At 55.3% G+C, this 16,238-nt stretch overlaps 1 protein-coding gene across 2 annotated transcripts in view; it reads left to right on the top strand.

Annotated features, from left to right (window-relative positions):
* IGDCC3 (immunoglobulin superfamily DCC subclass member 3) overlaps nucleotides 1-15,372 on the top strand; it is a 42,542-nt gene extending 27,170 nt beyond the window's left edge. For both annotated transcript variants that reach the window (XM_082388663.1, XM_082388664.1), the window contains 12 exons: nucleotides 6,256-6,400; nucleotides 6,763-6,893; nucleotides 7,340-7,477; nucleotides 8,783-8,941; nucleotides 10,172-10,337; nucleotides 10,601-10,848; nucleotides 11,041-11,205; nucleotides 11,774-11,965; nucleotides 12,119-12,223; nucleotides 12,676-12,814; nucleotides 12,974-13,181; nucleotides 13,447-15,372. In XM_082388663.1, the coding sequence (XP_082244789.1) occupies nucleotides 6,256-6,400; nucleotides 6,763-6,893; nucleotides 7,340-7,477; nucleotides 8,783-8,941; nucleotides 10,172-10,337; nucleotides 10,601-10,848; nucleotides 11,041-11,205; nucleotides 11,774-11,965; nucleotides 12,119-12,223; nucleotides 12,676-12,814; nucleotides 12,974-13,181; nucleotides 13,447-13,644 (1,994 nt within the window). In that variant the 3' untranslated portion in view covers nucleotides 13,645-15,372. The remainder of the gene's footprint in view (nucleotides 1-6,255; nucleotides 6,401-6,762; nucleotides 6,894-7,339; nucleotides 7,478-8,782; nucleotides 8,942-10,171; nucleotides 10,338-10,600; nucleotides 10,849-11,040; nucleotides 11,206-11,773; nucleotides 11,966-12,118; nucleotides 12,224-12,675; nucleotides 12,815-12,973; nucleotides 13,182-13,446) is intronic.
* Nucleotides 15,373-16,238: the final 866 nt, after the last annotated feature.

The raw sequence follows: 16,238 nt of genomic DNA, 5'->3' as shown, positions 1-16,238 counted from the left end.
ATAAACTTTATTTTACTTAATATATACAAAATATTATTCCAACATATAATCATTATTTTAAAATTATTAATACTTTTTTACATTTTTTGAACTGTTTAAAATCCAAAGTATTATCATTTCAGCTTGTTATCAATATTTTAAATTATTAACTATTATTATCAATTAAAATTATTATTTTTCCAACTTTTAAAAAGTATTTATTCATTTATTTATTTATTTTTGGCTGCATCGGGTCTTAGTTCCGGCACCAGGATCTTTCATTGAGGTGCACAGGCTCTTCCTCGCAGTGCGCAGACTTCTCTCTAGTTGTGGCATGTGGGCTCCAGAGTGTGTGGGCTCTGTAGTTTGCGGCATGCGGGCTCTCTAATTGTGGTGCCCGGGCTCAGTAGTTGCAGCGCACCGGCTCAGTTGCCCCGCGGCATGTGGGATCTTAGTTCCCTGACCAGGGATTGAACCTGCGTCCCCTGCATTGGAAGGCGGATTCTTAACCACTGGACCACCCGGGAAGTCCCTCCAACTTTTTAATTGTGGTAAAATAAACATAAAGTTTACTGTCTTAACAATTTTCTTTTTGTCTTAACCGTTTTTAAGTGTGCAGTTCAGTGGCATTAAGTACCTTCATATTATTGTGCAAACCGTCACCACCATCCATCTCCAGAATTCTTTTCATCTCCCAAAAGTGAAACTCTATTCCCGTTAAACAGTAACTCCCTATTTCTCTCTGCCCACCAGCCTGTGGCAACCACCATTCTATTTTATGTCTCTATGAATCTGCCTACTCTAGGTACCTCATATAAGTGGAATCATACAGTATTTGTCTTTCTGTGACTGACTTATTTCACTTAGCATAATGTCCGTAAAGTTCATCCACATTGTAGCATGTGTCAGAATTTCCTTCCTTTTTAAGGCTGAGTAATATTCCATTGTATGTATAAACACATTTTATTTGTCGATTCACCTGTTGATGGACACTTGGACTGCTTTCACCTTTTAGCTATTGTGAATAAGGCTGCTATGAATGTGGCTGTACAAATATCTCTTCGAGACGCTTAATTCTTGTGGGTATATACCCAGAAGTGGAATTGCTGGATTGTATGGTAGTTCTATTTTTAAGTTTCTGAGGAACCTCCATACCGTTCTCCATAGTGGCTGCACCAATTTACATTCCCACCAACAGTACACAAGGGTTCCAATTTCTCCACATGCTTGTCAACGCTTGCTATTTTCTGTTGTTTTTTGTTATTGCTCTGATAGTAGCCATCCTAATGGGTGTGAGGTGGCATCTCATTATGGTTTTGATTTGCATTTCCCCAATGCTTAGTGTCTTTTTATTTTGTACTAAATCTTTGAAATCCAGTGTGTATTTTACACTTACAGCCCAACTCAATATGGACTGGTCACATTTCAAGTGCTTAATAGCCGGCTACTTACTTTATTAAAAAAGATTCTCAAGGGGAAAGTTGGGGCATTGGGTGGAAGCATATGGGATTCAGCTGTGCCTCTAGTATAAGGAAAAACATTACAATCATCTGAGCTGCTGTGAGGAGGAGCAGGGCATTCGGGGTGTCCCTGGTCCTTGGCAGGGATGGATACAAGGAAGGGGACTTTGGATGGCCTTTGGAAGAGTCTGTAGGTCGTGGTTATTCCTCTTGAATGGCGGTATGAGTGGGGGCAGTCGGTGCCTCATACCCCCAGTGCCGCTGGCTTCTGCAAAGGCTGTGTTTTGAACTCTCCATCCCAACAAGCCCACTGATCTCTTTGTCATCACACACCAGATAGGAGTCTGGCTGTAGCCAAAGGGTTGGAGGCTGGGCTTGGGGTATGCTGCCGGCTTCCTTCCCAGCACTCTGCCCCGACCCTTCCTGCCCCCCCAGCGTCCCCTTGGAGCCTGTCTAATCAGATCCAGGCCTGACCTCACCAGAGGTCATGGACCAGGAGGAAAGTCCCCCTCCCCTCCCTGAGCCCCTCTAGATCTGGCTCTCAGGAGACTCCCCTCCCCTCGGGTGATTTATAGGGGTGTCCAGGAGCCATTTCCTGCTGGCTTCTGCTCCCTTCCAGCCCGGTGGGTTGCTGGGCTGTCTCTGTGAACCCTCTTTCCCCACGGCCTAACTGTATCCCTGGCGGGGACAGGGAGCGGCTGGGAGATTCCTTCTCAGACTGTTTGAGGACAAAGGTGCTTTCTTCTTCCTTTCTCCATAATGACCCCCAAGCAGGCCTCTGTCCTCCCTGTCACTCTCTCTGGTCCTCACACAGGAGGGGCGTCCCAACACGACCCCCTCCCGTGACCCAGCTTGAAGTGAGGAACCCGAAATGGCGCCTACCTGGCCAACAGCTGTGAGCAGGAAGATAAAGCATCGTTAGCCGCAAGCCACAGCACCACCTTCATGTCCACCAGCCCCATACACAGTGCTACCCACATCGGCCACAAATAGTGCCTCCACAGTGGTTAAGAACCCGCCTGCCAATGCAGGGGACACGGGTTCAAGCCCTGGTCCGGGAAGATCCCACATGCCACGGAGCAACTAAGCCTGTGCTCCACAACTACTGAGCCTGAGCTCTAGAGCCCGTGAGCCACAACTACTGAAGCCCACGCGGCTAGAGCCCGTGCTCCGCAACAAGAGAAGCCACCGCAATGAGAAGCCCGCGCACCGCAACAAAGAGTAGCCCCCACTCGCCGCAACTAGAGAAAGCCCGTGTGCAGCAACAAAGACCCAATGCAGCCAAAAATAAATAAATAAAATAAATAAATTTAAAAAATAATAATAATAAAAAACTATTAACAAATAGTGCGTCCAGCCACTGTGCCCACCACTGTCAACCACACAGTGGCCTCCAGGATGACTTGCTCAGGGGTCAGCGTTTTCTGAGGTCCAGTCCTCAGCCCCACATCCTCGTGGTTGCCCAGGGACCCTCTCCCAGAGAGACACGATGAGCGACAGCTGAGCTGGCTCCGTGGCCTGCTCGTACAAGCCAGTGCAAAACAGACATGTAAACCAAACGTGTTCCCCCTCTGAGAGATCGGAGATCTAAGTGGCCCTGAGAAACTTTCTCCCCTGACTTCCTAAAGAAGTCAGCAGTGAACTCGGAGTGAGTGGACGATTCCAAGAGACCCCAGCTCAGGTGAGTGTGGGCAAAGGCCTGTACAGGAAGGCGGCAGGAGTCTGAGGTGGCAGGCCCTGCAGAGTACCTGTTCACCCCTTCATCTGTGGAGGAAAGGACCAGCGCTCCTATTATGGGAGGCAGGGTTCCCAGAGATGGGCCATCATGTATACTTTAAGCTCTAGGCAACATCCCTTTAGCGATTAACTTGTAGCAAAAGCAATAGAATACAAAGGTTAGAGAAAAAGAAACAGATCCAACATGGAGTCAGGTTTGTTCTTCCCTTTTATACCCTGACACTGCCTGCCCACGGTCTCACTGCAATCCCCCAGGACACCGAAGGGATGTACAGGGCTGACCCAAGGGTTGAGTAGGGGTGGGAAGAAGGGGAGGGAAGAAGGAGCCTCAGATAAAGAGGACCACACCCTCCTATTGCACCACCTCCCCCGACCACACTGCGTAACCAGCTGGGCTCCAAGGGATGGCACTGAGGAACCGTCTCTGGGGCTCACTGTCGTCCCTGCAACTTGTAACACAGTGCCAACTCGCAGCCAGTGAGAAGAGGCTGGCCCAGCCTGCAGTCTGCCCTGGGGTCACCTGTCCTTGGAGAGTGAAAAATTTGCTGGGGACACCCCAGCAGAGGGCTTGGGGCATGGAACTTCTGATTTCGGGCCAGTAGAGCCACCAGCTGGGCCTGGGTCTCAGTTTCCCCTTCGTAAAATGAATGTGTTGGCTTTAGATGAGTGGTTTTCAAGCACTTTTAAAAGCAAAGCTACCCTTCAAATGAAATGTTTGGCAGAACTGCAATTAAGTAAAGCTGATGGAGAGGTTTAGCAAGGTGCTGCTCTGATGGAGGAGAGATGTGAAGCCCTGGGTGGGAAGGGGCCCCAGCTGCATCCCAGGGGCCCCTGGGGACCCCTCGGACTCTGTTGTACAGTGTGAAGATGATCAGACTGGCTCCTTAAGTACCACCCCTTCCTGCTCGAGCATTCCTCTGCAGCATCTCATTCAACCCATGCTTTTTCATTGTTTAGTTTTAGGGGGAGAAAGAAGCTAGAGGCCAAACTTTCTCCATCCAGAGCGCCCTGATGAGAAGCAGCCGTTTCCCTTGCATCTCTCCTCAGGCCAGCTCCTAGCTCTAGGCGCCTCCAGGGAGCCCAGAATGGGGGCTAGAAACACAAAAGGATTCGGGTTCCTTAATGAGGAGGCATCTGTAGTCAGCAGAGCCATTAGTCCCCGCCCCAAGTCCCTGGGGGGCTGCAAGCTCCTCTCCAGCTGGAGTGAGGAGGGGGCAGGCAGTTCCCCAGCTCCTGAAGGGCAGGGCTGGGTGGGGGGTGCATAGACAGCTGACCCAGGAGCCTGGGTGCCCTCTCCGCTCGCTTGGACTGCCTCCAGCCCTGTCCTCCTAGAGGTTGAGGCCTGGAGGCAGTAGAGGGGCCCTACCAGTGCCTCAGCCCCCTCCCCCAAACCTCTGGGCTGACCTGCAGGCCCTTGGCCAAACACAGCCTTTGGCCTGAGACTGGGCAGGCTGACCTCACAGTGCTCCCTGGGGATCATCTCACTGAGCCTGATGGGGACACCAGCTGGGGCACTTGCCCCCATCTCCCGCCCCTAGGGCCCCAAGGTGCCCTTTGTAAGGACTATACCTACTCAGGGACATGTGTGATTGATTACCTACACAGAACCAGAATCACACACCAGCCACAGGAGCTGAGGGATACAACCCCCCCCCCCCACTCACATCCAGCCTTGGACACTCACACCACATACACAGAGGCAGCCATGTCCTCCCGGCGAGCACAGCTCTGCACACACGTGCAAGGAGGCGCTCACACCCATCAGCCGTACTCCCAGGAGGCCCTGAAAGAGGAGGAGGCTGGGCTGGGGATTTTTATGCATGTTTATATTTAATGAACCACATGCAAATGAGATGGAGAATGTGCCACAAAAGAGTCAGCCCCCAGAGACTCTGGGAAGAAGGGCACAAAGGCTCGGCCTTTCTGAGCTGCCCTGGAGTCCTGAACAGACCGGTGGATTGAGGGGGCCTGAGACGGGGTGTGCCCACCCACACCAGGGAGCCAGGAGCAGGAACCAGGACAAGCTCCAGTGTCCCTGCTGCTGTGGGGAGAGGGAGGGCTCCTTCTGGGAGGGGGCAACTGTCCCAGTTGATGGAGTGTTGGAGGGGAGGAGCTGCCTGCCTGGACAGATGGTGAGCCTCCTTCCCGCACTTGAAGCAAAGTGGATTTTAATGAAATCACAGGCCTGGTGCTGAAGCTGGGAACCCATGTGGGAGGGGCCCCTTCCCTGGGCTTTACAGGTTGGGGAGTAGGGATGGATGGGAGTGAGGGTGGGCAGGAACACTTCACCAGCCTAAAACGGGGTGGGGGGCATGCACCACGGCCCCTCCCATGATCAGAGCTCAAGCAGTTTGTTCAGATCCCCAAAAGGTGGGGAGGCAGTCCCTGAATATTTATGACACATTGAAATGTTGATTGGTAGGTCTGACTGTCTTCTGAGAGGCTTGTCACCTTGGATGGTGCACCACCTTCTTGGGGTACACTGAGAAGCTGCAGAAGAACTGGGGATAAGGGGGTGATGATGAAGGGCAAAGAAAGCTACTGGGTGCTGGTAACCAGGGTCTAACGACCAGTGTCCCTGCTGGGTGACACTGGACTAATCGCTTCCCCTCTCTGTTTCCTATTCTGTAAGATGTACAGTATAATACTTAGCACTTGCATACCTTACAAGGAGTTTATAAAAATAAATCTGAAAGCAGCTGTAAAAGTGGGGAGCAGGCCTTGGGAGCAAGGCTTTCTCTGACTGGCCTTCGTGGGTCCGCAGCCCAGGATTTCCGTGTTAGAGGTTTATCATCCAAGAATTTGTCCAAACCTTTCTCAAAGTGTCCCAGCCCGGCCTATACCATCCCTTAGGGGGAGATGTTTCCCACAGGTAGGAGGCAGGGTAAGTGCTGATGTGCCCCCAGCAAGCTGTTGCCCTGCACCTGCCAGCTCGGCTCGGGGGAAGACACCCTGCCCCCTGAGCCGGGTGAGCTCCAGGGCTCCAGGACACAGGCCTGAGGCCCCCCATGCCCTCTCCCGTCCCCTCTGCACCTCAGCAGTGTGCCTTCCCCATACACATTTCCTTTTCTTTCTCCAGCCATGTCCGACTTCCACGTGCACCCCCAGGCCACCGTGGGTGAGGAGGGCGGTGTGGCCCGCTTCCAGTGCCAAATCCACGGGCTTCCCAAACCCCTGATCACCTGGGAGAAGAACAGGGTCCCCATTGACACAGACAATGAGAGGTGAGCCTCGGGTGGGGAAGGCAGAGGGATGACCAAGAGGCAGGCCAGTCCAATGTCTGGGCCTTGAAGGAGGCCTGCCTGCAGCCTCCAGGGTGGTGTTTCTGCAACTTTGTTGAGATTGAGTATCTGTGTGGTTTGTGGGCCCAGATTCAACACTTGAATGCATGCGAAGGTCTGTGTGTGATTGTTGTCAAGGCTGGAATCGCAGGTGCATCCACCTGTGAGAGTCCCGTAGTGTGTCTGTGATGACAAAAGTGACATTGGGATAGTGGCTGGGTCCTGGGCTGTGTCCGTGATGCTGAGTGACCCTGTGGCCAGTGGTGCTGTGCTTGCTTATGGTTGACCGTGCCCTCCCGCCACAGGTACACACTGCTGCCCAAGGGGGTCCTGCAGATCACAGGCCTTCAGGCTGAGGACAGCGGCATCTTCCACTGTGTGGCCTCAAACGTTGCCAGTGTCCGGGTCAGCCATGGGGCCAGCCTCACTGTGTCAGGTGAGGGTCCTTGGCCCTGTCTCGTTCTTCTCCCCACCCTCAAATCAATCCCTCTTCAACTGAGCCCCAGGGCCTGGCCAGCCAAGTGCACACACAGCACCTTGTGAGCACAAAGCTCTGTGCTCTTCGGGGTGAGGGTTCAGGAGGCATCCGAGGCCCCTCCCTGGCTCAGTTCTCCTTGAGGAAGCCCACTCTCTGCTTATGGGTGGTTGGGTGAGGGTGGCTCTCCCACTGCTAGAGGCCCTGCGGGGCCTGACCAGGGAGATGAGTGTGAGCAACGTCCTGGGGCCGCTGGCTTCTCCTCTCTACGCATGGGACCCAGCTTCTGGGCTGGAGCTTGTCTCCCACCCACCATGTCCTAGGCCGTGTATTGGGGGTGGGTGGGTGTGGTGAGGAGGTGGGAAGGGTCCCAGATAAAGTGAAGAAATACGGCATCTTCCTCCCAGGCTCGGGCTCTGGGGCCTACAAGGAGCCTACGATCCTCGTGGGGCCTGAGAACCTCACCCTGACTGTGCACCAGACCGCCGTGCTCGAGTGTGTCGCCACGGGCAACCCGCGCCCCATTGTGTCCTGGAGCCGCCTGGGTGAGCCCCATCCTGCAGCCCCTGCCTCTCCCACCCCTGGGAGGGCCAGTCTCTTCACCCAGCTCTGGGAGGAACTTGGAATCCTGTTTGTTCTCCGTGGGGGTCCGTTCTCTTCGAGGCCTGGGGAGGGGGTGGGTTCCCCTCTCCTTGGCAGGACCAGGGAGGTCCGCCTGCCCACTGCATTCTCCCTCCCTCTGTGCAGATGGCTTAGCTCCCCAGGTTACCTCGTCCAGTCCCGGCAGTCCTGTGCCAGCTCCCCTCCCCCATGCTCCCCTCACTCTGGGCATCTCCGTCGGGCCCTCCAGAACCCCTCTGCAGCTCTCAGCACCCCTAGTCTCTTTCCTGTCCAGCTCTTCTCTGCCCTCTACACCCTGGCCATCCTCCCCAGTGATGCAATCCCAAACCCCTCAAAATCTCAGCCAGTTGTCACATCCTCTCTCTGGGCCCCCCAGTCTCTAACCTGGCCCCCTAAATCCCCAGCCTAAATCCCTAGGCAGCTGGAGGAGAGAAATGAAAGGGTGCAGATGGGCCCACATTGTCTGAGTGGAAAGGTCACTGGGGGAAGGAGAGTCTGGAGGGGATGGGGTGGGGTCGCATTCACAAGGAGACTGTGCCACATTGTAGCAGCTGAGTGATCCGGGAAGGAGGGGGCAGCAGGCAGGATAATGGAGTAGATTTCACCACTTCAGGGACTGAATGGGGAGCTGTCTCCTCGCATTCTGACTGTGCTAATCTGATCCTGGGTGGGGGGAGGGCCCGGGGACTGGGAGAGGCTGGAAAGAGTGGCCTCACCATTAGGAGGAGCCCATAGGCCCTGCAAGGACCATCTGGTGCAACAGTTCCCAAAGCGAAATCTGCAAGGGGAAAGAATGGCTTGGTGGTCTAACAAGTTTGGGAAACAGAATAAACCAGATCCCTTTGCTACAGGACTTCTCAGAGCCTTTGTATTAATGCGCATTGTGACAGCCAAGGAGTGGAATGGATATCTGACCAAGGAACTTTTTTCAGGAGAGACAAATCAAGCTGGGAAATGTCCATGTAACCCAAACCCCTTACTTTCCTGTTTGAGAAACTGAGGGGAAGGGACTTGAAGGTCACCAGTGAGGCAGTGACAATGTTAGGATCAGGAGCCAGTTCTCTCCTGCTGGGTGAGAGTTTTCTGTGCTGCTCCAGCCGCCTCCACAATGCCATGATGCTCGGAGGGAAGAGTCAGAGACTGGGGCTCCCTGGAAGATTGATGGTGGCCGATTCCAAGTCTGGACGTTCCTGCACACCTACCTCCCTGATCCTCCCCTTCCTCTTCAGATGGTCGCCCCATTGGGGTGGAGGGCATCCAGGTGCTGGGCACGGGGAACCTCATCATCTCAGACGTGACCGTCCAGCATTCGGGCGTCTATGTCTGTGCAGCCAACAGGCCCGGCACCCGGGTGAGGAGGACGGCACAGGGCCGGCTGGTGGTGCAAGGTACGGACCTCCCCACCCCACATTCCCTGCCTCATCGACATCCCTGGCCCAAGCCCAGTGCCGTGTACTCACCCACTTTCCTATCCTTGCCCTAACCTTGCCCCTGCCCCCTCTCCAGGGCCCCAGCCCAGGCCAAAGGCAGCAGCTCTCTCTCTCTCCCCCTCCCCCAGGAATGTGTATGTTGGGAATGCGAGGACATTCTTGGTCATCGGCCCCTCCAGGTGCCATCGCCACCCCCCCCCCAGTCATTTCCACTTTGTCATCTCAGCTGGTCTCCCCCACCTGTGTCACCCCCATGTGTCCCTCCCTCCACGTGCTGTTCTCATTCACACGTGTGGCACTTCCACGCTCACACCTGCCTGCACGCTCTCAGTGTGTTTGTCATTTCACACTCTCACACCCCAGCTCCTGCCACACACACACACACACACACACACACACACACACACACACACACACACACAGAGCTGGCCTCCACTCCCATGGTATGTGGGGCCTCTGCAGCTGACCAGGTCATTCTGTCCATCCTCCTGCCCTGGGGCTCAACTGTCTCCGTGAACAGGCTTGGAGTCCCATTCTCAGGGGTTTTCTGTGGTTGTTCCCTCCCAGAGAGCTGGGGAAGAGGTGGGAGAGAGGGGAATTAGGACCTTAAATGCCCATTTGTTTAGCATTCCATGTGCTGTTAATCTGTCCAAATGAAAGTGATGGAGCATTTCATTTCTCTGGTGTTAATGGAAGTTTGAGGCTTGGGATTGGAGGAGAGTGGAATTGAATGTAGGGGTGAGGGGGGCTGGTACTGAGGGCTCATCCATCTCCCCCGTTACCGGCCTTCAGCCTTCGAGGTGCAGCCAAACCTATTAGCACATTTATTTATTTAACAATTTCCTGAACAGGGAGCTCAGCTTGATTGCTTTCGGATACAAATGTCAGTCTTTTAAATAGTCATTAAAATGGAGTCCTCTCTTGGGTCTGTCTCTCTGGGGTGGAGGGATGTGAGGGCCGCCACCATCTCCCAGAGGCTAGGCTGGGGGTGGAGGGTGGGCCCCACCTGGAGGATTCTCCCCAGGGATGCGGTGTGTGTGTTTGTCCCCTACCCACTTGTTCCCTGCAGACCTCTGGCCCTACCCTCTTCCCCTTCCTCAGTCCTTCACTCACAGCTGTCCCCTCCCTGTCCACCTGACCCCTCATGACCCTTATGCTTCTCTGTGCCCGCCCCTGCCCCAACCCCAGCCCCAGCAGAGTTTGTCCAGCACCCCCAGTCCATCTCCAGGCCGGCTGGGACCACAGCCACGTTCACCTGCCAAGCCCAGGGTGAGCCGCCCCCTCATGTGACGTGGTTGAAGAATGGACAGGTGCTGGGGCCAGGAGGCCACGTCAGGCTCAAGAATAACAACAGGCACGTGTGTGGTGGGTGTGCCAGAGTGAGGCCCGGACGGTAGGGGGCTGTGCACCTCCTACCAGGGAAGAACACTAAGCTGGGGGTCTGGAGACTTGGGTTTGAGTCCCAGGTCTGCCCCTAACTTGCTGAGAGATCTCAGACAAGCCTATTGTCTTCTGGAGGGGCTCAGTTTCTCCATCTTTCAAATGGGGAGATTTGGCCAACCTCCAAGGGATACTCCGCAAGGAGGAGGGGATCTGAGGCTCTCCCTCCCCCTGCAGCACCTTGACCATTTCTGGAATCGGCCCTGAAGACGAGGCCATCTACCAGTGCATGGCCGAGAACAGCGCTGGCTCCTCTCAGGCCAGCGCCAGGCTGACCGTGCTGTGGGCCGAGGGCCTGCCCGGGCCCCCCGTCAACGTGCAGGCGGTCTCCGTGTCGTCCACTGAGGTCCGCGTGTCCTGGACCGAGCCCCTGGTCAACACCAAGGAGATCATCGGCTATGTCCTGCACATCAGGAAGGCTGCCGGTGGGTGGGGACCAGGAGGGCGAGGCTGCCTCTGCATCCCCTTCCTCTTACTCACGGTTTCTGATCCCACACGTGCTGACCCAACACCTTCCCTCTTTCTCCCGGCTGCACCCTGGCTGCCCTCATTTCACCAGTGTGGGTAGGATTCCCTCATGCCCCTTTAATCCCCTGCCCTACCCTTGGCCTCCCCAGACCCACCAGAGCTTGAGTATCAGGAAGCAGTCAGCAAGAGCACCTTTCAGCACCTGGTGAGCGACCTGGAGCCCTCCACTGCCTACAGCTTCTACATCAAAGCTTACACGCCCCGGGGGGCCAGCTCAGCCTCTGCCCCCACCCTGGCCAGCACTCTAGGTGAAGGTGAGGTCTGGGTGTGGAGCACAAAACCACAGACACTCAGGGTATTAGGGCAGAACCCCTGTGCACCGTTGTTCAGGTTGTGCACTGCACAGAGTGCTTCGCCCTGAGGCTGAGTCGGGGCTGGGTCTACTTGGAGGAAGGGGTGTCCTTTTCTTTTTTCTTTTTTTTTAAAACCTGACAACATTTTATTTCTTATTTTTTCTTTTTGGTTGCACTGCGTCTTCATTGCTGTGCGTGGGCTTCAGTAGTTGTGGCATGCAGGCTCAGTAGTTGTGGCATACGGGCTTAGTTGCTCTGTGGCATGTGGGATCTTCCCCAACTCGAACCCGTGTCCCCTGCATTGGCAGGCGGATTCTTAGCCACTGGACCACCAGGGAAGTCCCAGGGGTGTCGTTTTCTAATTCACGTAAAGGTGCTATTTGAGCGAGCAGAGGCCCTGGGTTAGAGGTCAGAGAGCGGTCAGGCTCTGGGGGTGGGGGGGGGGGGTGTCTGGGTCATTGGTAGCAGGTGGAAGGGTAGAGCTTCAACCACCAAGTCCTCACATCTCGGCCTCCTTCTCCGCCCACAGCCCCCGCCCCACCCCCACTGTCAGTGCGGGTCCTGGGCAGCTCCACCCTGCAGCTGCTGTGGGAGCCTTGGCCCCGGCTGGCCCAGCACGAGGGCGGCTTCAAGCTGTTTTACCGCCCAGCAAGCAAGGCCTCCTTCACCGGCCCCATCCTGCTGCCTGGAACTGTCTCCTCTTACAACCTCAGCCAGCTCGGTGAGGCGGACACGGCTGGGGCTTGGGGAGCTGGGCAGGGATGTGGTGCCTGGTGCCAGGAGGTGGTTCACAGAGGTCTCCTCCAGTTCAGCCCGGGGACAGCCGCCTGGTGGGGCCGGGGGCGGTCCCTCAGCATCCTGGCCTTCCCCCCAGACCCCACTGCAGTGTACGAGGTGAAGCTGCTCGCTTACAACCAGCATGGGGATGGCAATGCCACAGTCCGCTTCGTGTCTTTGAGGGGAGCATCTGAGAGGACAGGTGAGGGCTGGGGATGGGGTCTGGCTAAAGACTGGCCCCTCAGGAAGAGAGGCTGAGGGAGGAGGGGAGCAAGCATCCAGGGAAAGCAAGAGGGTAGAACAGTACATGCAGCCCTGGAGAACATAGGCTTAGACCTGAGTTTGATGTTTGGCTGTGTGACCTTGGGCAAGTTACTTAACCTCTCTGAGCCCCAGTTTTCTCCTTTGTAAAACAGGGATAGTAATACCTGCTTTATAGAACTGTATGGAGGATGAAATGGTCCGTGTAAAGTGTTATTCCTAGTATTTGGCACAAAGTTAGTGCTCAGTAACTGGTAAAAAGAACCTAAAGGTTGGGCTGGGGTCCCATTGACAAGGGCAAATCGTATGTCGAGCAGCCGAGGGAGAAGGAACCCTCAAGGGCTGGGTGTCTGGGAGCCACAGCCCCCAACCTGCCGCTGCTTCCACCCCCAGCCCTGAGCCCACCATGTGACTGCCGGAAGGAGGAGGCCACCAACCAGACGTCTACCACAGGCATCGTCATCGGCATCCACATCGGGGTCACCTGCATCATCTTCTGTGTCCTTTTCCTCTTATTCGGCCAAAGGGGCAGGTGGGTCCTGGGCCAGGGAGAGGGTGCTGGGCCAGCATGGGGTGGGCAGGCCTGGAGCAGGAAAACCGCAGGGGAGGCAGGGTTTGGGGTCCCTTGTCTCCATCCTTTTGTTCTTGCTCCTCCCACATCCCTCTCCCTAACTCTTGGCTCACCCCCTAGGGTCCTCTTGTGTAAGGATGTAGAAAACCAGCTCTCCCCTCCTCAGGGCCCCCGGAGCCAGAGGGACCCTGGCGTCCTGGCACTGAATGGGGCGGGACGGGGAGAGCGGGGCCAGCTGGGCCGAGACGGGAAACGTGTGGACATGAAGGAACTGGAGCAGCTATTCCCCCGAGCGGGGGCCGTGGGGCAGCCTGACCCCAGACCCACGGTGAGTGCCCCCCCCACCCCGAGCCAACCCCCTCCTTCAGGCTCCACCTTCTTCACCTTGGTCACCGGCCTCCGCCAAGCTGCAGGGCTTCTCCAGGCACAAGACTGGTGGCTAGTGCTTCTCTCTGTGCCCCCAGGTCAGGCAGGGAAGCCTGGAGACTGAACCCCCGAGTGGGATTGGCTCCAGAGCCTGACCCTCTGGCTGGGGGCTCATGGGCCTGTGGCCCTCCTGCTGACGCCTGTGTGACTGGCCCTTTCCCCAGCAGGACCCCGAGGCCCCTGCCCTGTGTGAGGAGACCCAGTTCTCCATGCTGCCGCTTCAGGGGTTCGGGCTCCTGGAGGAGATGACGTCGGAGGCCAAGGCCCCCTGTGTAGGCCCCCTCGCTGCCCTGCCACCCCAGGACATAGGCCCCGGCCTCCTGAGTGAAGGACCAGCCGCCCTGCCAGCTCACTCGGGACAGTAGCCAGTGTCCGGGAGGCTCTGGAGGGAGCAACCCCCCATTCTCAGGTCAAAGGCAAGATTTCTCCTGTCATGTGGGATTCGGATGGGGGCTTCCCAGCATTTCTGTCCTGACTGCTCCTCTACTTGTCAAGACTTACAGTAGCCTTGGCAAGGGACCCCCTGCAAGGACCCGGAGGGATTCCTGCAGGAGCCCCTCCCTTGGGCCAAGGCCCCCCCCAACCTCTGCCTGGTACCCACATGACTTGGAACTGAACTAACGTTTTTCTTTAAAAAAAGAACAAACTTAAAATTAAAAAAAAAAAAAAGAGAGAGGGAAAGAGAAGAGAGAGAAAGGTGAATTAGACTCCAAAAATGTGCCCCTGCTGTGGCTGGGCCCCTGACACTGTCACCCTCCACGACTTGTTTTCTCAGGATGGATTTTTGCTGTTTTGGCTCTCAGCACCTACCTCAGCCGGAATGAATGTCCTCAGGGGAGTGGGGCCGTGGCCTCAGCCCCCCCGCCCCACAGAGCCCCGAATGTACTCCTACCTCGAGCCCCTTTAGGGGCACCCCCTCTCTCCCTCCCCACATTGTTGTCCAGAGTTTAGAAAAAAAAAAAAGAAAGAAAGAAAAAAAAAAAGCACTTCCCCATTTCCAGGTGTGAAAGAAAATGTCTACCTCGAGGCTCGCTGGCTCTCGGGCCTGTGCTGTATCATTGGACCCTCCCTCCTGGCTCCTCACCAAGGGTGGGCTTCTCGGGGCCTGCAGAAAGAAAGATGGAATTGGTCAAAGAAAATGTGAAAAAAAAAAAAAAAAAAGCCAAAAATAAGAGGAGAATTTGTTCCTGGGAACAAAAACTAGGCACTTCCCAGCACGCTGCCAGCGCTCCGTCTTGTCTGCCCGTCCACTCCCATTTTGACCCTCTCCGCCAACTCATCCTTGACTGGGACCCCCAGGACCCTCTCTGCACGTGGGCCTTGGGAGGGTGGGCTGTCACCCCACAGCCTGCCTCCTGTCCTGCCCACAGAGCCGCTGGAGCAGACTGGCCTCCGGAATGTACTGTGTGTGTGTGCAAGGGGGGAGGGTCCCAGCCCACTGTCCCATGGGACGCTGCCAGCTGGACCCAGCCCCTGGACAGTGGAACAACCAATGTCAGCAGATGTGGCCGGAAGCTATTTTTCTATAAGGTGTGTTTAAGGATTTATGTTCTTGTGACTTCTTGTTTCTCTTTTCTGTTGTGTTGTTCTTTGAAAGACTTAAAGATGAAAAAAAAAAAAAAAAAAACCAAGGAAACAAATACCTATTTTTGGTTACACTCAGAAACATTTTTTTAAATAGCAGAAAGAAAACTTTTTTTTAAAGGAAAAAAATGTGCATTCCTTAAATATGAGATTAGACCATAAAGTCCCTGACCCCCAACCCTCTAGGGACCCCCACCCCAAACTTTAGTGAATTAGCTGAAGAAGGTACACTTGGTGGTGTTTTCCTGGAAGACTGCAGTTTCACCTGTGTGGACTCGGGGAAGGTCATTGTCCCTTCTCCCCAGTACTGGGCCTGAGTCCAGGGCACCTCAAACCTCCCAGGCAGTACCCCTTGGTCCCCCCCTGCAGTGACTTCTCTGCACCTCCCTTCATCCTGGAACCCCCTCTTCCCAAGGGAAGGGTGGGTCTGGGGGAGGGGGGCCACCTGGCCTGTCTTGGGTTTTGTCACACTCATTTTGACTGAATAAAAGTCCTGTTGCCAAAGTGGATCTCGGGTGTTTTGGTGGCTGTGTCAGGTCCTGGGGGAGGGGTGGGAGTGCTGGGATTAGGGGAGCCAGGGTGGCGAGCCAGGCGTGGTGATAGCAGCAGACCCCGGGGTACTACTTACAGGCACCGTGCATGCTGGGTCTTCTCCACAGGTGGGGGGGCTGCCTAGGTCCTCACGACCCCCTGGGAGGTCGATGTTCTAGTTATCGTCATCTCCTCTTACAGATGATGAAACCGAGAAAGGATAAGAGAAATGAAGGAAACATCCTAAATCTCACACTGCCAGTCTCAGCAGGATCAGAGTTTGTGTCCGGGCCAGGTCGCCAGGTTCCAGAGTCTGCATTCTGACCACTGCTTGTGCCTCCTTAGCTGGCAGTGAGGGATCCGAGACCAGTCCTTTGGCCCTATAGTGACCGACCACCAGTATTGAGCCAGCTGCTGGGCGGGGCTATATGCTTTTCATGCACTGTCTATGAGAAAGGACTGTTTTCCTCCCCATCCTGAAGCTGAGGAAACTGGGGCTCTGACTGGGTGACTGTCTTCAGAGCACACAGCCAGACCCCTGGCCAGCCCTCTTTATTCCTCCCTGTCCTCTCTTCAGTCCAGGCTCCTGAAGCCAGGTATCTGGGGCTGCCAAGGCTGAGGATAGACCAAGAGAGACTTGGCTTAAAGGTGTTGTGCTGACAAAGATCAGGAGGTCTCAGTGGGCCTCAAGCTTAGTAAGAGGCAATGGTGTAATGCAACTGCTTAGACTGTCAGTGTCCCCTCTGCTGCTGAAATGGAAAGCCAGGGCTCACCCCTGGGAGGCTCTGCAAGTCTGGAGGGTGGGGTTCTATACCCAGAGGCATCTTTTGAGAGGATAGTGGTT

The sequence above is a fragment of the Balaenoptera borealis genome (assembly GCF_965194805.1).
Source record: "Balaenoptera borealis genome assembly, chromosome: 3".
NCBI classification, from domain to species: domain Eukaryota; kingdom Metazoa; phylum Chordata; class Mammalia; order Artiodactyla; family Balaenopteridae; genus Balaenoptera; species Balaenoptera borealis.
Note: the sequence above shows the minus strand (reverse complement) of the source record. Positions and strands in the feature narration are given on the sequence as shown.